The 25,245-nt window shown below is 42.2% G+C and overlaps 1 protein-coding gene across 7 annotated transcripts in view; it reads left to right on the top strand.

Annotated features, from left to right (window-relative positions):
• atp8a2 (ATPase phospholipid transporting 8A2) overlaps positions 1 to 25,245 on the top strand; it is a 589,180-nt gene that overhangs the window by 384,375 nt on the left and 179,560 nt on the right. For all 7 annotated transcript variants that reach the window (XM_063054225.1, XM_063054230.1, XM_063054229.1 and 4 more), the window contains one exon: positions 18,756 to 18,928. In XM_063054225.1, the coding sequence (XP_062910295.1) occupies positions 18,756 to 18,928 (173 nt within the window). The remainder of the gene's footprint in view (positions 1 to 18,755; positions 18,929 to 25,245) is intronic.

Genomic DNA, 25,245 nt, shown 5'->3' with positions numbered 1-25,245 from the left:
GATGGCTTACTGTCTGTAAATATTTCAGTTTGCTCTAGGCCTTTGTTTTTGACACCATTTTGCCTTGTGGAACTTAATCTAAGTGCCAGAACTGGCAGGACAGCAGAGAGGAAAAGTAAATTGCATTTGATGTTTTGATTTATTCCAACTTGTTAAAGGATAGCAATATGAAAATAGTTTAAATATTTTGAATGTTAAACTGGCAGTGTCTTACCCTATTTTAATTATTATTGTGAAACATTTTGACACTGCTGTAGCCAGCACTGATCTTCATACAGGGTATACATTTTGATATTAACATAATTTTACATTCATGAACAGAACCAGCCACAGGATTGAGATTAATTTGTCCATCAGTTCTCACTGCATGCAGATACTGTACAGCGCAAAACTACTAAGTGGCAAATTGCAGAGTTGCTAGATTAATTTCCACTTTAAAATTTAGAATCAGAATCAGGCTTAATATCACTGGCATATGTTGTGAAATTTGTTTTGTATCAGCAGTGCATTGCAATAGATAATAATAAAAACTGTTAATCACAATAAGAAGTATGTATAAAAAAATTAAATTGAATAAGTAATGCAAAAAGAGACAAAGACAAATTTTACTGAGGAGGTATTCTTGTGTTTGTAGTTTCATTGTCCGTTAGGAAATCTGATGGTGGAGGGGAAGAAGCTGTTCCTGGAATGTTGAATCTGTTGATAGTAGCAATGAGATGGGGGCATGTCCTGGGTGATGGGTACCCTTAATCATGGATATTGCCTTTTGAAGGTGTCCTTGATGCTGGGGAGGCTAGTGCCCATGATGTAGCTGGCCTGTGCAGTGGCTCCTCCATACCAGACAGTGATGCAGTCAGTTAGAATGCTCTCCACAGTACATCTATAGAAATTTGTGAGTATTTTGGTGACATACCAATTCTTCTCAAACTCTTGTGCCTTCTTTGTAATTGCATCAATATGTTGGGCCCAGGAGAGATCCTCAGAGACGTTGACACCCAGGAACATGAAACTGCTCACCCTTTCCACTTCTGATGCCTCTATGAGGACTGGTGTGTGTTCCCTTAACTTTCCCTTCCTGAAGTCTACAATCAGTTCCTTGTGCTTACTGGTTTTGAATGTAAGGTTGTTACTGCAACACCACTTCACCAGCTGATCTATTTCACTCTGTACGACTCCTTGTCACCATCTGAAATTCTGCCAACAATAGCTGTTCTTTAATCCCTGAACAGATTGAGCAAAAGTGCTAGATATACAGGATGTTTGATTGTTACTAATCCCGACATCCACCACTGGACTTTTTTTCATGGTCAGGGCAATGTGTAGGTGCTAATATACAGCAATGGTAAAACACTGTAATTATGATAATCTAAGATTGCCTTAACCAGGGGATTTGAAAGTGAGAAAATGTAAACTGCATGTCATTACATGACTTCTTACAGAGCTTCAGGATGCAGCCTGCAGCTAAGACCACACATGGCACTGAGCCTGTAGCCTGCACTGATTAGCCCTGCTTTCTTGCTACGGGGCCATGTTCCAATGGGCAGATGCACAATGGTTTCTATTGTGTGTTTTCTTTCTACCTTGTCTACAAGGATTTGATTTATTTGAACAGTACGTAGAGATTTACAGGACTTGAACGTGTGAATACTTCTGGCAGCTGTTATGATTTAAGAAAAGCTGTTTCACTGAATTGCTGAAATGCCCTTTGAGATAATTTAATAAAGCTGACAAAAGACTTTGTTTATTTTTGAATTGATGTGATGAGATGTGTCCTCCATGCATTTTTTTAACAGTGATATGCCATTCCCCACATCTGTACTATTTGTCTCAAATGTAAATCATTAAATTGATATGTGAGGTAGTGAATAGTTACCGTCGTTTTAAATTGGTCATTGACTTTTTAATTTTATTACTTGTGAAAAGTAGTTCATTCCTGTTTAGACTCTTTTCCTTGCATAAGTTAACTAAAGTGACAGGTTAATCTGTTTCCAAATGAGTCTCAATAGTGCTCCCGAATAGATGGCTTCAGGCAGAGTGAGATTGTACTTCAAATTCAGCTTTGCTCCTCTGTCCCATTAGAGCAGTACTTGACCATAATTTAAGAAATGTTAATTAGCAGAAAAATAGGAAGTCAAGGGCACTTCACCATAGACCACTGCCTATGACTTAAAGGTCAAAGGGAAATAGAACTGGAAGTTCTATCTTTTACAAATTGGCTCCGTTGGATTAAATTGTACATAATCTGTATGTACTAGGGCATGACAACAGAGGTGTTGGAGGTGGAAACCCTCATTACATGTACAGATTACTGAATGAATACTTGAATTGCCTTAATCTGCAGGTGTATAAATCAGGGCTTCAAATGTCAATCTGCCTAAATATTTCAGTGTGAACACAATATATGAAATACACACAGGCCACTTTATTAGGTACAGGAGTGGAACCTGGTGTGGTCTTCTGCTATCCACTTCAAGGTTCGATGTGTTATATGATCAGAGATGCTCTCCAGCACCACACTGTTGTAATGAGTGGTTATCTGACTTACTGTCACCTCCCTGTCAGCTCAAATCAGTCTGTCTGTTCTCTCTCTTGTTAACAAGGCATTTTCACTCACAGAACTGTATGCTTCTTGTTTTTATCACCATTCTCTGTAAACTCTAGTGATTGTTGTGTGTGAAAACCTTGGAGATCAGCAATTTCTGAGATACTCAAACCATCCTGTCTGGCACCAATAATCATTCCACAGTCAAACTCGCTTCGATCACATTCTGATGCTTGGTCTGAACAACAAATGAACCTCTTGACCATGTCTATATGCTTTTGTGCATTGAGCTGCTGCCACATGATTGACTGATTAGATACTCGCATTAACGAGCAGGGGTAAATGAATTTCTAATAAAGTGGTCACTGAGTATATAATCATGCTGTTCGTTTCTGATTTTTCAAGTTTTGTCTCCTGCCCTTCTCTCGCTTGCATTTTCTGTCTCTACTAGACCTACTAACCATCTTGCACGCACTCTCTTCTCTGAAGTCTAACCTTTTAACACCTGCTTCAAAACAAACCCACTTTGACCCAACCTTTGACCCATCTCCCCAAAGCTTTCTTCCACTTTCTTGTAAAGCTCACAGTTTCAAAGCCCTTCATTGTGTTAAAGGTGAGCTACAAATGTGATTTAATGACTAAGAAAAAATAAACTACAGGCAAATTTGAAGCCAAATAAGACACCCATCAGTCAAGCTGGATTCTCAGCAGGTCTTTCAGACTCAACACAGCTACCATCAAGAAAGGCAGGTCCAATAGCCACAAGAGAACACCCTCTGTATGTCCACCTAAAATCGCACACCATCCTGACTTGGAAGTATTCTTCTCTACACCAATATACAGGAAAGCACACCAGGAGCACCAGGTACAGTTGATGACCCTAACCGACTCACAGGTGACGTGTTGCCTCATCTGGAAGGACTGTTTGGGACCCTGAATGGTAGTGAGGGAGGAGGTGTAGGGACAGGTGTGGCACCTTTTCCATTTGCAAGGGTAAGTGCCCATTCCCATTCCCATTCCTATTCCTATTTCTACGTGTGAGTCCATGGCCTCCTCTACTGCCACGCACAGATTGGAAGGCCAACAGCTTACATTCCATCTGGGTGACCTCCAACCTGATGGCATGAACATCTCGAACTTCCAGTATTTGCCCCCCACTCTTTGCTTCCTCCCCTCTCCTTCTCCCGGTTTCACCTATCACCTACGTCTCCCTCTCTTTCCTCCCCCCCCCGCCTCCCTCCCACCGTCCTATGCTGACTTCCAATCTGTTTTTTGTAGTCCTGATGAAGGGTCTTGGCCCAAAGCTTTGACTGTTTACTCTCTTCCATAAATGCTGCCTGGCCTGCTGAGTTCCTCCAGCATTTTGTGTGTATTACTTTGATCTCCAGCATCTACAGATTTTCTCTTGTTTAAGTATTCTTCTCATCCTTTTATTATCATAAACTTCAAATCCTGAACTAAAATGTAAGCATATTCTGTCCTGAAGGATAGCAGTGGTTCATGAAGGTGCCTCACCCCATCTTCACAAGGGGCAATAGTAATAGACAAAGAATACTGGCCTTGCCACTGATGACATGCCCACTGCCTCCCCAAAGATAAAAGAGTAGTTGCATTTGCTCGCTCCGTCAGATTATAAATATTTTCAGTTATTGTAAGTTTATAATTGAATAGATGTACTGAAGAAATAACATGCTTCTGACAGTTCTTGATGGAAATTCAATTAATTTCTCCATCTTCCTTTTATAACTACTGAAAGTTTTGCAACCATTAGCATTTCTCATGATGTTATGCAGCTGTTAAAATTCTGTGTGTAAAGAAACCAGTTATTTCACTAGAATACCAGTAGATCAATAACATCATGCTTCAATAAATGGTAGGTAAACTCGGTTTCTGACTTAGTCCTTAAACCTTTTGACAAGATTCAAAGGATAAACATTTTTCCAATGCAAGATGATTTTTTTTCTTTTTAGTGAGTTACCTAACATATAAGGGCCAATTTTATTTGCAATGATTGCTTTAAAAAACTGTAATTATTAAATTCAGTTAACAAAAGGAGGTGTAAAGTAATCAGCAACAGAAACAATGAAAAAGTGGTTTATATTTGTTGTTTTATGTGGGATTTTCCTTGTTTTAGCAGCTAAAGGTCCTTGAGTACTAACAGAGGTTCTGGGCAAAAGCAGTCATACCTTAGAGAAAACAAAAAGTGAAGTTGTTTCCATTAATTCCATCTCACGTACTGTGCTATGCTGACACTTTGACATATTGTTAGTGTTTTTCCTAATAAGGAGCAATTGGGATTTGGTACCAGGTATATGTTGTATGTATTGAATTTTATGCATTTTTATCCCAGTCTGGGAGTTCACATGAAAACCTTGGAATGTTCAGTTACACATGTTCTTGCCTCTACCTTCAAAATAGTGCTATTCTTTTGGCCTTTTAAGATCTGATCAGTGGCAGAAGTGTGCCTTTACCTAACAAATTGATGAACCCTGATGTTGTGAGTATATAATTGGGAAGCCTTGCAGAGAGAAACTGATTGAGTTTATCCAAAGCAGTATATTTCTTATTTAGGAAAATGGCCACAGAGGTACTCTGCACTGGCTGCCTATTCCCTTCTCCTCTCCTGACAGTCACCCAACTACCTGCCTCATGCAACTTAGGGGTGACTATATCCCAATAGCTCCCATCTGTCGCCACCTCATTCTCCCATATGAGTCGAAGGTTATCCAGCCCCAGTTCTTTCACACAGTTTGTAAGGAGCTGTGGTGGAATGCACCTTCTGCAGATGTTATCAGCAAGCCAAGGGGTCTCACAGATTTCCCACATCTCACATGAAGAATGTACCATTGACCACGGACTCATTCTAATTGCACTAGCTTTCTACAAATAGCTGAAGAAAAATTTTTAAAAACTACCAGATACTTACCCAGATCCTTTGCCTCTTCTTGTCTAAGCCTCTTGAGCTGAAATCTGACCACTCCAACACTGCCCACTCAACTAATGGCCACTCTGCTTGTACCTCGCTTCTTTTTATTGGCTCAAATAAAATTCACTCCCATCAAGACATTGTTTTTAAATGGCTCCTGCTCTGCAAAGATCTTGCTCTCAAACTGACTACTTCAAAGCTTGACTCACCCCCAATGAGACTTGCTTTAACTGGCTACATGACCTCTTGTTTTTGGATTTTCTTTGCCTCTAGTTCTCATCAACACCTCGAAAAACCACACTGATAAAGGACAGAATCTTCTGACAGAGCTCCCTGATTGCAGCCATTAAAGCTCGACTAAAACAATGGGGTGTTGAAGTTCCTCTACCCAGTATCTTGTTAGCAAATGTACAGTCACTGAAGAACAAGATAAAGGACCTGAAAGCAAGATTGTTTTATTGGAGGTAACGGAGGGTTCGCTATGTCCTCTTTCACAGAGACATGGCTCACCCCTGACAAGTCAGATACGGCAGTCAAGCCTGAGGGGTTTTCAACACACAAGATGGATCAGACAGCAATTTGAAGAGGGCAAAAGGTTGGGGGTCTGTGTTTCATGATAAGCTGTGGTGCTGAGACGTAGTGGTCTTGTTGCACTCTTGTTGCCCTGACCTGAACATCTGCTGATTAAGTGCCGTCTGTTGTGCTTAGCAAGCGAGTACTCTTCCATGATTCTGACCGCAGTTTACATACTGCCAAAGGCAGATGTTAAGCAAGCACTCAATGTATTTAGTGTCACAATTAGCAAACAATAAACAGCCTAACCTGACACCTTTCAAATCATTAATGGAGCCTTCATTCAGGTTTGCTGAAGATATCTCTGCTCAATTATCATCAAGGTACCACCTGCAGCACCAAGGGTCCAAACACCCTTGACCACTGTTATTCTGTGGTAATAGTATGGCTTCTGTTTCAGGAAATCTAATCATCTGTCTGTCCTCCTACTACCTGCATACAGGCAGAAGGTAGGACAACAAAGAGGTGGTTGTGGGAGTCTTGGAGTAGCTACAGGATTGCTTCAAGTTGGTGGACTGGGCCATATTCAAGTACTCATCAGAGGACCTGAACGAATATGCCACAGTTGTCACAGACTTTATAAAGACAGTTGTGGACAAGTACGTCCCAAAAAATTCATTCAGATCTACCGCGACCAGAAATGGATGAACCAAGGGATCCACGTTACGCTGAGGGCCACATCAGTGGCATTCAGGTCTGACGATCAAGTGGTCCAGGAATAACCACTGGGAAGTCATCTCACATCTGGAGTGGCAATTCTGGACCAAACTGGAATTGCAGAAGGATGTTCGACTGCTGTGGCAAGGCTTGAATACTATCACCTCTTACAAAATGAAACCAAGCAACATACATACAGTGTGTGACAACAGGGTTTCACTCCCAGATGAGCTCAATGTCTTTTACTGACAAAACATGGAGGCGCATTCACAAACTCCAACAGCCCCCGACAACCCTGTGATTTCAGTTTCTGAGGCCGATGTGAGAGCTTCCTTCAGAAGGGTGAACCTGTGGAAAGCATCTGGCACTGAGGTCATAGCTGGCTTGAGCGGATCAACTGGCTGAAGTGTTCACTGATATCTTTATCCTTCAAGTAGGCTTCAATTATACCGGTGTCCAAGAAGAATGTGGTAACCTGCCTTGATGACTATTGTCCAGTAGCATTTAAATATACTATGATGAAATGCTATGAGAGGTTGGTGATGAAATATATCAAATCCTGTTTGAGGAGCGACCTGTATCCGCTCTAGTTTGCCTGCCACCACAACAGGTTGGATGCCATTTCATTGGCTTTTCACTCAAATTCACACTGCAATTTGAGAGGGAGAAGCAGAACTCACATGTATCTATATCACAGTGGAATAAAGGGAATTACGGAGGCATAAGATAAGAGCTTGCCCAGGTGGATTGGAGGAGGATTCTGTTGGGGATGACAACAGGGCAGAGATGGCTGAAGTTTCTAGGAATAGTTCACAAGGCAAAGGATAGGTATGTCCCACAGAGGAAGAAGTTCTCAAATGGCAGGGGTAAGCAACCATGGCTGACAAAGGGAGTTAAGGACTACATAAAAGCCATGGAAAGGGCAAATAAGGTAGCAAAAGTGAATGGGAAGTTGGGTGATTGGGAAGCTTTTAAAATCCAACAAAAGGCAACTAAAAAAGCTATAAGAAGGGAAAAGATGAACTATGAGGATAAATTGACCAATAATATAAAGCAGGATACGAGAAGTTTTCTCAGTTATATAAAGAGTAAAAGGGAGGTGAGAGTTGGTATTGGACCACTGTAAAATGATACTGGTGATCAAGTAATGGGGGACAAAGGAAAAGCAGATGAATTTAATGAGTACTTTGCACCTATCTTCACTGTGGAAGACACTAGCAGTGTGCCAGTGGTCCATGAGTATCAGGGAGTAGGGGTGAGTACCATTGCTATTACAAAGGAAAGAGTGCAAGGCAAACTCAAAGGTCTTAACGTGGATCAGTCACCTGGACCAGTTAGACTACATCCCAGAGTCCGGAGAGAGGTTGCTGAAGAGATAATGCATGCATTGGTCATGATCTTTCAGGAATCACTTGGTTCTGGCATGATCCCGGAGGACTGGAAGATTGAAAATGTCACTCCACTCTTTAAGAAGGGAGGAAGGCAAAACAAAAGAAATTATAGGCCAGTTCACCTAACCTCAGTGGTTGGGAAAGTGTTGGAGACTATTATTATACTTTATACTTTATTGTCGCCGAACAATTGGTACTAGAACGTACAATCATCACAGCGATATTTGATTCTGCGCTTCACACTCCCTGGATTACAAATATTAAATATTAAAAATAGTTAAAATTAGTAAATATTAAAAATTTAAATTATAAATCATAAATAGAAAACAGAAAAATAGGAAGTAAGGTAGTGCAAAAAAACCGAGAGGCAGGTCCGGATATTTGGAGGGTATGGCCCAGATCCGGGTCAGGATCCATTCAGCAGTCTTATCACAGTTGGAAAGAAGCTGTTCCCAAATCTGGCCGTACAAGTCTTCAAGCTCCTGAACCTTCTCCCGGAGGGAAAAGGGACGAAAAGTGTGTTGGCTGGGTGAGTCGTGTCCTTGATTATCTGGCAGCACTGCTCTGACAGCGTGCGGTGTAAAGTGAGTCCACGGATGGAAGATTGATTTGTGTGATGTGCTGCACCGTGTTCACGATCTTCTGCAGCTTCTTTCAGCCTCGGACAGGTTATGATGCACCCTAGTGAAATGCTTTCTACGGTGCATCTCTAAAAATTAGTGAAGGTTTTAGGGGACAGGCCAAGTTTCTTTAGTTTTCTCAGGAAGTAAAGGCTCTGCTGGGCCTTCTTGGGTTGGACCAAGTCAGGTCATTTGTGGTATTGACCCCGAGGAACTTAAAGCTTTTGACCTGTTCCACTTGCACACCACCGATGTAAATTGGGTCGTGCGGTCCGCTACTCCTTCTAAAGTCAACATCCAATTCCTTCGTCTTGCTGACGTTGAGGGATAAGGTATTGTCTTTGCACCATGCCACCAGGTTCTTAATTTCCTCTCTGTACTCAAACTCATCATTACCCGAGATACGGCCTACAATTGTGTCATCAGCAAACTTGTATATTGAGTTTGATGGAAACTTGGCTACACAATCATGGGTGTACAGTGAGTACAGCAGGGGGCTGAGTACACAGCCTTGTGGGGCACCGGTGCTCAGAGTGACTGTAGAGGAGAGCTTTTCCCCTATTTTTACAGCCTGGGTTCTGTCTGTGAGGAAGTTGAAGATCCAACTACAGATCTGAGTGCTAAGGCCCAAGTTCTGGAGCTTAGGAATTGGTTTATTTGGAGTGATGGTATTAAAGGCAGAGCAGTAGTCAATGAAAAGGAGCCTTATGTATGCGTCTTTATTCTCCAGGTGTTCTAAGGAGGAATGTAGGGCCAGAGAGATGGCATCTGCCGTTGACCTGTTGCTCCGGTAGGCGAATTGCAAAGCATCGAGGTTGACCAGTAGGCTGTGGTTGATGTGTGCCATAACCAATCTCTTGAAGCACTTCATAGCAATTGATGTCAGAGCCACAGGTCGATAGTCATTCGGGCATGCCACCTTGCTCTTCTTCGGCACCGGGATTATCGTTGCCTTCTTAAAACACGAGGGGATCTTAGACTGAAGCAAGGAGCAGTTGAAGATGTCAGCAAACACTCCAGCTGGCTTGCTTGCACAGGCCCGGAGAACCCATTCTGGGACGCCATCTGGGCCCGTCGCCTTCGTTGGATTTATCTTCAGGAAGGCCCTTCTAACATCCTCCTCGGTGACGATGAATCTCGATGCCAGCAGGTCCGGTTCATCCGGAGGGAGCGGGACGCTCCTCTTCTGTTCGAATCTTGTGTAGAATATGTTAAGTTCGTCGGGAAGAGAAGCACCACAGTTATTGATATTCCCAGCCTTTTCTTTGCGCCCAGTGATCTCATTTAGACCCTGCCATAGTCTACTGGCATCCCTTTGGTTAGCTTCCAACTTGGCTCAATATTACCTCTTGGCGCCCTTAATGGCTTTCCGGAGTTCACGCCTGGATTCCGTGTAGCGACTGGTATCCCCGGACCTAAAAGCCGCAGCTCTAGCCTTCAAAAGGGACTTGACCTCATAATTCATCCAAGGTTTCTGGTTAGGGAATACCCGGATTGTCTTGCGAGACACACAGTCCTCCGTGCATTTCCAAATAAAGTCCGTGACAGCTGAGGCATACTCATCGAGGTTAGCTGCTGAGTCCTTGAATACTAACCAGTCCACTGATTCAAAGCAGTCACGGAGGACCTCATCTGTTTCCTCCATCCAACGCGACACTACTTTTGTCACCGTGACCTCCTGCTTCAGTTTCTGTTTGTAAGCCGGGAGGAGGAGTGGCTGATGGTCCCATTTTCCAAAGTGAGGTCGTGGGACAGAACAGTAGGCATCCTTGACTGCTGTGTAGCAGTGGTCAAGTATATTCGGGCCTCTAGTGGGGCAGGAAACATGTTGGTATAACTTTGGCAGCGCCTTTCTGAGGTTGGCCTGGTTAAAGTTCCCGGCTGTAATGAGCAAAGCCTCCGGATACCTGGTCTCAAGTTCACTGATGTTTGCATACAGTATGTTCAGAGCATACTCCACGTCCACCTCGGGGGGGGGGGGGGGGAATGTAGACCGCTGTCAGTATGACCAAGATGAATTCCCATGGCAGATAGTAGGGACGACACTTCACCGACAGGTGTTCCAGGTCCAGGCTGCAGGAGCTTGTCAGTGCCACTGTGTCCGAGCACCACCCAGTGTTGATCAGTAGGCAGACACCACCTCCCCTCGTCTTGCCTGAAGATGCCGTGCGGTCCATCCGATGGATCGAAAATCCCTCCAGTCGGATGGCATAGTCGGGGGTGGCAGGGGAGAGCCAGGTCTCGGTGAAACAGAATACACAGCAGTTCTGCATCTCCCTGCTGTAGGTGAGTCTCCCTTTAAGATCATCCACCTTGTTCTCTATGGCTTGCTCATTAGCTAGTAGGATGGTGGGCATAGGGACCCTGAAATCCCTCAGCTTCAATCTGACCAATAGCCTAGTTCTTTTCCCACGCTTCCTCAGTAAATAGTGCATCTTTCCAGGTCTCCATCGATGCAGTGTGTTGTTGTCAGCTCTTTGAGGTAGGTGGACGTGTCCCGCGTGAATCGATTGGATGAGGTTTCGAGGTACTTGGAGACTAATGATAAACTAAGTCAAAGTCAGCATGGTTTCTGTAAAGGGAAATCTTGCCTGATGAATCAGTTAGAGTTCTTCGAGGAAGTAACAAGCAGGGTAGACAAGGGAGAGGCACTGGATGTCATTTACTTGGATTTTCAGAAGGTGTTTGATAAGGTGCCATGCGTGAGGCTGCTTAACGAGACAAAATCCTATGGCATTACAGGTAAGATGCTGGCATGGACAGCAGAATGGCTGACAGGCAGGAGGCACCGAGTGGGATTAAATGGGGCCTTTTCTGGTTGGTTGCCAGTGACGACTGGTGTTTCTCTGTGGTCAGTATTGGGACAACTGCTTTTCACATGGTTCATCAGTGACTTAGATAATGGAATTGATAGCTTTGTGGCAAAGTTTGCTGATGATTCGAAGGTAGGTGGAGATAGATAGGTAATGCTGAGGAAGTAATGCGATTGCAGCGGGACTTAGGCTAATTGGAAGAATGGGCAAAAATGTGTCAGATGGACTACAGTGTTGGGAAATGTATGATAATATATTTTGATAAAAGGATCAATGGTGCGGACTATTATCTAAATGGGGGGAAGGTTCAAACATCAGAGGTGCAGAGGGCTTAGGAGTCCTCATGCACAACTCCCAGAAGGTTAAGTTACAGGTTGAGTCTGTGCTAAAGAAAGTAAAGGCAACGTTGGCATTTATTTCAAGGGGAATAGAATATAAAAGCAAGGAGTTAACGCTGAGCCTTTATAAAACACTAGTCAGGCCGCACTTAGAGTATTGTCAACAGTTTTGGGCCCCACATCTCAGAAAGGATGTGATGTCATTGGAGTCCAGAGGAGGTTCACAAGGATGAATCCAGGAATGAAAGGGTTAACACATGAGCCGCGTTTGGCAGCTTTGGACCTGTACTCACTGGAATTTAGAAGAATGCATGGGGATCTCATTGAAACCTACCGATTGTTGAAAGGACTAGACAGGGTGAATGGTGGGGGTACTCAAGGGCATAGCCTCAAAATTGAGGGGTGACCCTTGAGGACAGAGGTAAGGAGTAATTTTTTTTAGCCAGAGAGTAGTAAATCTGTGGAATGCTTTGCCATGGACTGTGGTGGAGGCCAAGTCCATGTGTATATTTAAGGTGGAAGTTGATAGTTTCCTGATCGGTCATGGCATCAAAGGATTTGGCAAGAAGGTAGATGTTTGGGGTTGAGTGGGATCCAGGATGAGCCGTGATCGAATGGCGGAGCAGACTCTATAGGCTGAGTGGCCTAATTCTGCTCCTATGTCTTATGGTCTAACCCTGGGATATCTGGAAAGTCAAGTTGCAGACATCAAGATGTTCTTCATTGACTGCAGCTTGGCATTTAATACTATCATTCTCTCATGACTAATCAATAAGCTCCAAGACTTGGACCTCAATGTCTTGGAGTATAAGAAATAAAGTGGATGAGCTTGAGGCACAGTTGGAAATTGGTAAGTATGATGTTGTGGGAATAACAGAGACATGGCTTCAAGTGGACAGGACCTGGGAAATGAATATTCAAGGATATACGTCCTATTGAAAGGATGGACTGATGGGCAGAGGGGTTGGGGTGGCTCAGGTGGTGAGGAATGATATTCAGTCCCTTGTGAGGGGGGACATAGAATCAGGAGACGTAGAGTCAGTATGGATAGAACTGAGAAATTCTAAGGGTAGAAAGACCCTAATGGGAGTTATCTACAGGCCCCCAAACAGTAGTCTGGATGTAGGGTGTAAGTTGAATCAAGAGTTAAAATTGGCATGTCGCAAAGGTAATGCTACGGTTGTTATGGGGGACTTCAACATGCAGGTAGACTGGAGGAATCAGGTTGGTACTGGACCCCAAGAAAGGGAGTTTGTGGAGTCCCTCCGAGATGGATTCTTAGAACAGCTTGTACTGGAGCCTACCAGAGAGAACGCAATTCTAGATTTAGTGTTGTGCAATGAACCGGATTTGATCAGGGACCTCGAGGTAAAGGAGCCATTAGGAGGTAGTGACCATAATATGATAAGTTTTAATCTACAATTTGAGAAGGAGAAGGGAAACTCGGAAGTGTCAGTATTACAGTTGAACAAAGAGAACTATGGTGCTATGAGGGAGGAGCTGGCCAAAGTTCAATGGAACAATACCCTAGCAGAGATGACAGTGGAACAGCAATGGCAAGTGTTTCTGGGAATAATGCGGAAGGTGCAGGATCAGTTCGTTCCAAAGAGGAAGAAAGATCCTAAGGGGAGTAAGGGGAGGCCGTGGCTGAAAAGGGAAGTAATGGACAGTATAAAAATAAAAGAGAAGTATAACATAGCAAAGACGAGTGGGAAGCCGGAGGATTGGGAAATTTTTAAAGAGCAACAGAAGGTAACTAAAAAGGCAATACGTGGAGAAAAAATGAAGTACGAAGGTAAACTAGCCAAGAATATAAAGGAGGATAGTAAAAGCTTCATACATCAAAGTTGCTGGTGAACGCAGCAGGCCAAGCAGCATCTATAGGAAGAGGCGCAGTCGACGTTTCAGGCCGAGACCCTTCGTCAGGACTAACTGAAGGAAGAGTGAGTAAGGCATCTGCAGAATTCCTGTTGTTTATAGTAAAAGCTTCTTTAGGTGTGTGAAAAGGAAAAAAAAAGTTAAGACCAAAATTGGGCCCTTGAAGACAGAAGCGGGTGAATTTATTATGGGGAACAAGAAAATGGCAGACGAGTTGAACAGGTACTTTGGATCTGTCTTCACTAGGGAAGACACAAACAATCTCCCAGATGTAATAATGGCCAAAGGACCTAGGGTAATGGATGAATAGAAGGAAATTTATATCAGGCAGGAAATGGTGTTGGATAGGCTGTTGGGTCTGAAGGCTGATAAGTCCCCGGGACCTGATGGTCTGCATCCCAGGGTACTTAAGGAGGTGGCTTTAGAAATTGTGGACGCATTGGTAATCATTTTCCAATGTTCTATAGATTCAGGATCAGTTCCTGGGGATTGGAGGGTGGCTAATGTTGTCCCTCTCTTCAAGAAGAGAGGAAAAGCGAAAACAGGGAATTATAGACCGGTTAGCCTGACGTCGGTGGTGGGAAAGATGTTGGAGTCAATTATAAAAGATGAAATTATGACACATCTGGATAGTAGTAACAGGATCGGTCCGAGTCAGCAGGGATTTATGAAGGGGAATTCGTGCTTGACTAATCTTCTGGAATTTCTTGAGGATGTAACTATGAAAATGGACAAGGGAGAGCCAGTGGATGTAGTGTACCTGGACTTTCAGAAAGCATTTGATAAAGTCCCACATAGGAGATTAGTGGGCAAAATTAGGGCACATGGTATTGGGGGCAGAGTACTGACATGGATTGAAAATTGGCTGGCTGACAGAAAACAAAGAGTAGCGATTAACGAGTCCCTTTCGGAATGGCAAGTGGTGACCAGTGGGGTACCACAGGGTTCAGTGCTGGGACTGCAGCTGTTTACAATATATATTGGTGATTTAGATGAGCGAATTAAAAGTAACATTAGCAAATTTGCCGATGACACAAAGCTGGGTGGCAGTGTGAAGTGTGAGGAGGATGTTATGGGAATGCAGGGTGACTTGGACAGGCTGGGTGAGTGGGCAGATGCAGTTTAATGTGGATAAATGTGAGGTTAACCACTTTGGTGGTAAGAACAGGAAGGCAGATTATTATCTAAATGGAGTCAAGTTAGGAAAAGGGGAAGCACAACGAGATCTAGGTGTTCTTGTACATCAGTCACTGAAAGCAAGCATGCAAGTACAGCAGGCAGTGAAGAAAGCTAATGGCATGCTGGCCTTCATAACAAGGGGAATTGAGTATAAGAGCAAAGAGGTCCTTCTGCAGCTGTACAGGGCCCTGGTGAGACCACACCTGGAGTACCGTGTGCAGTTTTGGTCTCCAAATTTGAGGAAGGATATTCTTGCTATTGAGGAAGTGCAGTGTAGGTTCACAAGGTTAATTCCCGGGATGGCGGGACTGTCATATGTTGAAAGATTGGAGCGACTGGGCTTGTATACTCTGGAATTTAGAAGGCTGAGAGGGGATCTTATTGAAACATATAAGATTATTAAGGGATTGGACACGCTGCAGGCAGGAAGCATGTTCCCGCTGATGGGTGAGTCCAGAACCAGAAGCCACAGTTTAAGAATAAGGGGTAGGCCATTTAGAACGGAGTTGAAGAAAAACTTTTTCACCCAGAGAGTGGTGGATGTATGGAATGCTCTACCCCAGAAGGCTGTGGAGGCCAAGTCTCTGGATTCTTTCAAAAAGGAGATGGATAGAGCTCTTAAAGATAGTGGAATCAAAGGTTATGGGGATAAGGCAGGAACTGGATACTGATTGTGGATGATCAGCCATGATCACAGTGAATGGCGGTGCTGGCTTGAAGGGCCGAATGGCCTACTCCTGCACCTATTGTCTATTATTTCCTTGAGCAACCAGATCCTCAATTTCCTCATTTGCAGACCCTAGTTATTTCAGATTGGCATCAGCATCTTTCCTCCACAATCTCCATCAGCACAGATACACCACAAAGCTCCCTGCACTACTTGCTTTATACTTACAGCTGTGAGCTAACTACAGCTCCCAATACCATATTTAAGTTTGCTGATGACACCCGCTATTGGTGGCTGAGTCAAAGGTGGTGACGAATCACAATTTAGGAGGAAGACTGAAAATCTGGCAGAATGGTGCTACAACAACAACCTCATAATATCAGCAAAACTAAAGGCTGATTATAGGCTACAGGTGGAGGAAACTTGAAGTCCATGAGTCACTCCTCATAAAGGGACCAGAAGTGGAAAGGGTCAGCAACTTTAAATTTTGCAGCATTATAATTTCAAAGGTTCTGTCCAGGGTCCAGCATGTAAGTGCCATTACAAAGAAGGCACGACAGTGCCTCCACTTTCTAGATGCAGAATGGCAAGTATACTGACTGGTTACATCACAGCCTGGTATGGGAATACCAATGCCCTTAAATGGAAAAGCCTACAAAAAGGAGTGTCCGTCACAGGTAAACCCTTCCCCACCGTTGAGCACATCTACAAGGAGTACTGTGACTGGAAAGCAGCATCCATCATGAACGATCCCTACCATCCACGCATGCTCTTTTCTCACTGTTACCATCAGGAAAGAGGCAAAGGGGCCTCAATTCCCACACCATCAGGTTCAGGTTTAGGAACAATTATTACCACTCAACCACCTACGCTGTTGATATGTATTGCTTATTTATTACTATAATTACATTTTTTCTCTTTTTTTTGTATTTGCACAGTTCACTGTCTTCTGCATACTGGTTGTTTGTCCTTACTTGTGTGTGATTTTTTTTAGATTATGAGGACACTCAGTCCTTGTTTATCGTCATTTAGAAATACGTGCATTAAAGAGTGATACAATGTTCCTCCAGAATGATATCACAAAAAAAAGGACAAACCAAGTCTAAAACTGACAAAACCACATAATTATAGCATATAGTTACAACAATGCAAAGCAATACCGTAATTTGATAAAGAGCAGACCATGGGCATGGTAAAAAAAAGTCTCAAAGTCCCGATAGCCCCAACATCTCACGCAGGCAGCAGAAGGGAGAAACACTCCCTGCCATGAACCTCCAAGCGCCGAAAACTTGCCGATGCATTGGAAGCATCCGACCGCAGCTGACTCTTGAGTCCGTCCGAAAACCGACCTCTGCCCAGCCCCTCCGATACAGCCTCGCCGAGCACCATCCTCTGCCGAGCGTTTCGACCCCACCCTGGCCGCCGAGCAACAAGCAAAGCCGAGGACTCGGGGCCTTCTCTGGAGATTCCAGACCACACAGTAGCAGCAGCAGCGAAGCAGGCATTTCAGAAGTTTCACCAGATGTTCCTCCGTGCTCTCACGTCCGTCTCCATCAAATCAGGATTGTGCACAGCACCCTACTTGACAAATAACAGACATCACCACCGGAGTGGCAGCTGCGAGCTGTATCGCGCCGCCATCTTCTCCTCCCAACATTAATTCTATTGTGTTTCTTTATATTTACTGTGAATGTCTGCAAGAAAATGAATCTCAGGATAGTATATGGTGACAAAAATGTGTACTGTGATAAAATATTTACTTTGAATTTTGAACGTTGAACTCAATGGCACTGTGGCACCCTGAACCCCATTTCTATCTTTTTCTGAGTGTTCATACCAATAGCCTGAAACCCGGGCATAGTTTATAATGCAGTTGAAACAGAAAATGCAGGAGAGACTCAGCAGGTTAGGCAGTACATGTGGAAAGAGAAGTGGTTAATATTTCAAATTGAAGAGTCTTCAAATGAAAAAGGAATGAATAAGGTTTACTAGCAGAGAAGATTGGTTGACAGCAGTGGGTAGATGAAGTGAAATTTTTTGTCTTAATGTTGAAAAAAATGTTCATAGAATAGGTTTTTCAGCTCCTTTGTCTATATATTGTGTTGCTGATGTGAAGCCTAAGAAATGCATAGTTATACAACATATAATATACATATGAAAGGAAAAAGGAGAGAGGAATGGCACTCAAAATGACCAGTCCTTGTAAACAAAGGACAGGTAATGAAATGTTGGAGAATTCAGTGCTGTGTGTCCAGATAAAAGATAAGGTGAGTTTGCATTGGGTTTTGTTGCAACAGTACACGAAGCCACAGACAAAAGTCAGAATAAGGGAGTGACGGGGAATCCGAGTAACATTGAGCTTCCAGTTGGAGCCCCATGATTTAGCTACCAATTTATATAAAGTTGTTTGAATTGGAAAGTTAACTGCCTGATCTTCCGAGTGTTTTCAGTATTTTCTGCTTTTATTTCAGTTTTACAGATTTTGTATTTTTTTGTATTTTACTATCAGTGATTGATGCAGTGATAGTTTGGTGTTTTGTTGGAGTATTGGACTAATTTCATGTAATATGGTCCTGGCAATAGACATGTGATCCAAATCTTTCTGGACACTATATAAATAAGTTGTTTGACAAGATTTAAGAATTTATAGTCCTGGTACAAGATGATATCTTTAATTAAATTTTTCATTTTTCAGCTGAAAATCTGATTCTTTTTTCGAGTACTTCAAATATTCTACCCATCTTTACTGAGTATAGATTAATATGATGCAATCAAGCCAAATTTTTATGAAAACCAGTAAAACAGAAATGTTTAACCCATACATTCCATCTCACTTCTGTTAGCCTTTGTTGCCTGGCAACAAAAAGATCCTGAGAATAAATGGCATTGGAGCAAAAGTGCAAAAATTAGTATGCAAACTACTTTTGATTATACAGTGAACATGATTCAGAGATTTGGAGATTTGGAAAATTTGGTGTTTAAGAACTGCTTCAGTCAACACATTTAGTACACTCTTTTTACTGTTAAATGCACATTAAATCTCCAGGTAGTGGCTGACTGAAATTTGTTCTAGAACATTAACCTTTTGAAGCTTGCTTGCATTTTGGAAAGTGGCAGCAAGAATAACATCAGTAAACCATTATTCAAAATTGTTTGTTTATTTGTTTTCAGGAAACTAGGGACACAATTAATCGTCACTGTGAAGACCTGGGTGAATCCTTGAAGCAAGAGAATGAACTTGCCCTTATCGTGGATGGAAATACATTGAACTATGCTCTTTCATATGAAGTTCAAAATTCATTTTTAGATCTGGCTTTATCTTGTAAAGCTGTTATCTGCTGCAGGTAAGGAACATTGACTACATTGGTAAGATGCTGCTTAGATGTAAGTTTTTAAAAAATTGTCAGCAAAGCAATATTTATTGTGGATTCCTTCGGCCATTAAGAGTCAATGGACAAAGTGCATGGTAAGGGAAGTCTCACCTGCAGTGATTGAATTGTCACTTCCAAGCATGTGCATGTTCTAATAAGTTTATATGGTTTATGTTATGTCATTTGCACTGGACCATATTACGATGAGCATGACATTGTTCCTTCCTGATTCTCTCTCAAAAGCAAGTTCTCACTTGTTTATTCACCTAGGAAGTAGCAAAAGAAATCGTGGATGCATTAGTGATAATTTTTCAAAACTCTTCAGATTCTGGACTAGTTCCTGAGGATTGGAGGGTGGCTAATGTAACCCCACTTTTTAAAAAAGGAGGGAGAGAGAAACCAGGGAATTATAGACCGGTTAGCCTAACATCGGTGGTGGGGAAAATGCTGGAGTCAGTTACCAAAGATGTGATAACAGCACATTTGGAAAGCGGTGAAATCATCGGACAAAGTCAGCATGGATTTGTGAAAGGAAAATCATGTCTGACGAATCTCATAGAATTTTTTGAGGATGTAACTAGTAGAGTGGACAGGGGAGAACCAGTGGATGTGGTATATTTGGATTTTCAAAAGGCTTTTGACAAGGTCCCACATAGGAGATTAGTGTGCAAACTTAAAGCACACGGTATTGAGGGTAAGGTATTGATGTGGATAGAGAATTGGTTGGCAGACAGGAAGCAAAGAGTGGGAATAAATGGGACCTTTTCAGAATGGCAGGCAGTGACTAGTGGGGTACCGCAAGGCTCAGTGCTGGGACCCCCAGTTGTTTACAATATATATTAATGACTTGGATGAGGGAATTAAATGCAGCATCTCCAAGTTTGCGGATGACACGAAGCTGGGCGGCAGTGTTAGCTGTGAGGAGGATGCTAAGAGGATGCAGGGTGACTTGGATAGGTTAGGTGAGTGGGCAAATTCATGGCAGATGCAATTTAATGTGGACAAACGTGAGGTTATCCACTTTGGTGGCAAAAACAGGAAAACAGATTATTATCTGAATGGTGGCTGATTAGGAAAAGGGGAGGTGCAACGAGACCTGGGTGTCATTATACACCAGTCATTGAAAGTGGGCATGCAGGTACAGCAGGCGGTGAAAAAGGCGAATGGTATACTGGCATTCATAGCAAGAGGATTCGAGTACAGGAGCAGGGAGGTACTACTGCAGTTGTACAAGGCCTTGGTGAGACCACACCTGGAGTATTGTGTGCAGTTTTGGTCCCCTAATCTGAGGAAAGACATTCTTGCCATAGAAGGAGTACAAAGAAGGTTCGCCAGATTGATTCCTGGGATGGCAGGACTTTCATATGATGAAAGACTGGATCGACTAGGCTTATACTCATTGGAATTTAGAAGATTGAGGGGGGATCTTATTGAAGCGTATAAAATCCTAAAGGGATTGGACAGGCTAGATGCAGGAAGTTTGTTCCTGATGTTGGGGAAGTCCAGAACGAGGGGTCACAGTTTGAGGATAAAGGGGAAGCCTTTTAGGACCGAGATGAGGAAGAACTTCTTCACATAGAGAGTGGTGAATCTGTGGAATTCTCTGCCACAGGAAACAGTTGAGGCCAGTTCATTGGCTATATTTAAGAGGGAGTTAGATATGGCCCTTGTGGCCAAAGGGATCAGGGGGTATGGAGGGAAGGCTGGTATAGGGTTCTGAGTTGGATGATCAGCCATGATCATACTGAATGGCGGTGCAGGCTCGAAGGGCTGAATGACCTACTCCTGCACCTATTTTCTATGTTTCTATGTTTCTACACAGTATTTTTCAAGAAGTTTCATGCTCTCCTCATTTATTAATGAAAGATGAGCAAATTCTTGTGTACAAAGTAATTATATCTTGTAACTTTATTGGTTGCAAGATGGAATTTCCACAATATCAAGTGTTGACTAGAGAGATGCTTTCAATATTAAAAAGATATTGAACCTGTATCATTCAAAGATTGAAAGTACATTTATTATCTAAATCAATTAGTCCAATAATGCTTTGAGTTACGGCACAGGTCTAAGTTTGTATATCGAAGGGATTTTGTATATCTACATTTGTACATTTGCATGTCTATTTATATATCTATATTTTATTATATGAAAATCATTCTGGTGTCTGAATGGGCACATTGGGTTGAACTTTGATTTCTTAGTTTTCAGATGTAAGGGAGCTTCCAGGTAACTGCCAGGTTCAGTTCCCAAAGTTTTGCGCACTGATTCTGTGGCAAATATAGAAGGACATGAATAATGTTTAAATAATATGAGGGCCAAAGATTACTTTTTCTATTATACTTAATAACTTGTCATCAAATTAATATCCTAGTAGCATAAGTTACCTTTAATATGACATTTCAGTGCAATTCTTTGAATTGATAGGATTAACTGGGATTTTTCAGTGCAAACAAGCTGAACTCCTATGTACATAGTAGTTGGTAATTCAATATGCTTGCATTCAGCAGTAAGTGATAATGATCCAAATGTTCTCATTTACCTTTACACATGTATATGAACATTTTAATTATACTAATGTAGACATAGTGACATAGCCAAACTAATCCCATTAGTCTTTGGGAACATTATCATTTGCTGTTAGCAATGTTTGAATAAGTATTAGCTACTCCATTTGCTGATGGAGGAGACATTTGCTGTGTTGAGTGAGTTTATAGAATTATGGCTCATTACCTTTTTGTTGTTGAGACCAACAAATCTTTCTTTTAATACTTTGCTTTTAAAACTCAATTTTGCAGCTCCACTTAGCCCTGTCAGTCTTTCAGAGATATTGGTCAGCAGTAAACCTGTTTGATAAGATTATTTTCTTTCGTGGGTTTGTTCTGATTTTCCAAATTTCCCGAAGATTATAGTTAAACATTATAGAACATCTTTGGTATCTACATACCTTGTAACTATTATATCAAAATTGCACGGATTAAATAATGGTTAATTTTTTAAAAACTGTAGATGTCTAATGGGAGTCTTGATGAGATTAGCAGCCTCTGTTATGCCACTCCTCACCTGTGAATGGATGTCTCCTGAGTCCCTGCCTCAATGACATTCTGATAACTTTTAACAGTTCATTTGTGTCATTTGGTGCTTTTCTGCTTTTGAATGTTACTGGCATTGAATAAATAAAGATTCAAAATCAGGCATCACTTTATTTGTTTGACATAATTTATAGTAAAGTACATGTCAGCCATCGCTGACAGTAAGCTTCACTGGACTGGGTGAAGCAGAAATTCAGATGAATTGGCATTTGGCCTTAAGAATGTCTCTGATTTCCTTATTGTAGAGTACTGGAATGTAGCTATGGAAGTCTGGAGCTCAGAACTTTGAGGGCACGGGGGTGGGGTGGGCTAATGGGCAGCAGTTTCCAGTAGAGCTACTGTCTGCATTGGACCTCAAACCAGCCCAGCATTTAGGATGATGGATTGAATACCCATCAAATGGGCTGATTAATCTTGGATAGTTGTTGAGCTCTGAATATGAAGCTAAGTGAAGAATGGTCCAGCCCAGTTGTGACATGGTATGCAGGATAGTGGAAAGAATTTGATAAACCATTCACGAGATGATACTCGGCTATTGACCTGCTGTTGGGGCCATAGTATTTATGTGGTTGCTGCATTTGAGTTTCTCTTCAGTGGTGATCAACAGAATATTAAATGTTGGCATACTTGCTATTGAGTTCCCTGTTCAGATGGTGAGATCATAGCCTGACTCAGTGCAACGCAGATATTGCCTGCAATTCATCAGCCCCCATGTGAAGGTTATCTAAAGTTATGCTGAGAAACTCCAGAAAGAATAAAACATTTTGTATTCATCGACAAGTGTCTCTACTACTATTCATTCCTGCTCTGTTATTCATTGTGGTAATTTTTTCCGAGTCCTGCTTTCGACTACAGACCCTATTTCCATAATTCTCTGAAATGCTTAGAGCACTGTTCTTGTGAGCTCTTGAAGCTTTGTCCTGGGGCTGTATTGATGACCTGTAACACCCATTGTCATGTTACTTTGTGTGAGATTATAACTACAGACTTTGAGGAGCTTTCCCCTTGGTTCCCAATGATTTCAGTTTTACCAGAGCTCCTTGAAGTGATACTTAATCAGATGCTGTATTCCCTCCTCATATCTGGAGTTTGGCTGTTTTGTTTGTGTCTGAACTAAAGTTGTTTTGAGTTCTGGAGCTAAGAGGTCCAGGTGAAATCCAAGCATCATTAACTGATAATTAGTAAGTTCTGCTAAACAGCATTTTTAGTGCAATTTTCCCTCACTTGGCTGATTATTGACTGCAGATTCACTGTGTCATACACAGCCAGGTTGGATTTGTACTGCATTTTGTAGACAGGCTGTTTGGATAATTTTCCCACATTGTAAAGTGGATGCCAGTTCCGTAATTGTAGCTGGAATCATAGCTAATTCTGCAGCAGAAGTCTCCCAGACATTACTTAATATCATGTTGAATTAATTGAATTATTGGAACAACACACATCAAAGTTGCTGGTGAACACAGCAGGCCAGGCAGCATCTCTAGGAAGAGGTACAGTCGATGTTTTGGGCTGAGACCCTTCGTCAGGATTCGAAGGGTCTCGGCCCAAAACGTCGACTGTACCTCATCCTAGAGATGCTGCCTGGCCTGCTGCATTCACCAGCAACTTTGATGTGCGTTGCTTGAATTTCTAGCATCTGCAGAATTCCTCGTGTTTGAATTATTGGAAGCTGGTTTCTGGTGTAAACCTCAGGAAGAAGTACAGATGAATCATTTATGCAGCACCTCTGAATGAAGGTGCTCACAAATGCTTCAGCCTTATCTCACTCTTCAGTCATCACTGAATGGAGGCACCCAATCCCTTCAGCTGGCTGTTTGTTCATCACCAGTGACTGTAGAGGTTTGATGTGCTAGTGAAGAAGAGCTGAGTGCAGTCAGCTTGCAGGTAAAACTGATGCCAGTGATTATTACAGGGAGGATGTGAGCCATTCAGCCCATGCAGGCTTGCAGCAGCAAAATCCCATAAGTCCCACTCCATCTTATATTTGCTTTTGTCTTTCAGAGGTGCAAAATGGCATGTATTTGGGGTGTTGTGAAATGATCAAGGGCTTTGGGAGAAAGTGAGAATTAAGACAGACCGGTAGTTTGCAGAAGTAGCCAGACAATGTTTGTTCTTCGCTGGCTTTTAAGCACTTTGTGGTATCCAGAGACAATAAAGTTACTATGTAAATGAAACTACTTTTTTTAGTAGGAATCATCCGGCCAAAAACAGTACTTTTGCCTCACTTTGATTAATTAAGATGCATTATGTCTTAAGATGTTTATTCACTGTTACCCAAAATGTTGTTTTCTGACGAAACTTCAGCTGCACAAGTACTAGGTGGAAAGGAGTAACAAACAATCTGCTGGAGGTCAAGTAGAATGTGTGGGAGTCAAGGAATTGTCAAAGTTTTGGTTGAAATCTTGCATCAAGTCTGAGTGGAGAGGCAAGATGGCCAGCATAGAGATGAGAAGGTGATTGGCAGGAAAAGGTTATGAGATACACGAGGTTCTGCAGATGCTGGAAAACTTGAGCAACACACGCAAAATGCTGAAGGAACTCAGCAGATCAGGCAGCATCTTTAGGAGGAAGTGAAGAGTCAACATTTTGAGCCAAAACACTTCATCAGGTCTGGAAAGGAAAGATGCGGATTCTGGTGTCTGCTCCTCTTCAGTCCGAATGAAAGATCTTGGCCTAAAATGTCAACTGTTCATTTCCTCTGTAGATTCTTCCTGACCCTCTGAGATCCAAGGGTTATGAGGCAATTTGTGGACTGGGGAGAGGTATAAAATGAGAAACACAAAGTGAAAAGCTGAGATTATATTTGAGGCCATAACAAGCTCCAAGGACCTAAATAGAAAAAGTAATTGCTAGAGATGAACTGACTGAAGATCGTGGAGTGATATAATGATGAGATGATATTTTCTTCCATGATAGAAGATAACGATGACACAAAACATTTTAAAAGACCTTGTGTCGCAAGACTTGGTACGTTTAATCATTGCCACATTCGAAATTATTATTTCAAATTGGTATCAGCAGCTATATCGATTTTTGGATCATCATGAAATGAATTTGACCAAATGGGTAGATCTTTGAAGGATTTACTCTGCTATTCATTGGAGGGATGTACTGTAAAATGAGGGCTATCACACCAAGAATAAAATCAGGAAGTTGAAGAGCTTTTTCAATTGAGTTTTTTTTAGTGGCTCTTGAGATGAA

The sequence above is a fragment of the Mobula hypostoma genome, chromosome 7 (assembly GCF_963921235.1).
Source record: "Mobula hypostoma chromosome 7, sMobHyp1.1, whole genome shotgun sequence".
In the NCBI taxonomy this organism is placed as follows: domain Eukaryota; kingdom Metazoa; phylum Chordata; class Chondrichthyes; order Myliobatiformes; family Myliobatidae; genus Mobula; species Mobula hypostoma.
This window is presented reverse-complemented; position numbering and strand designations above follow the sequence as displayed.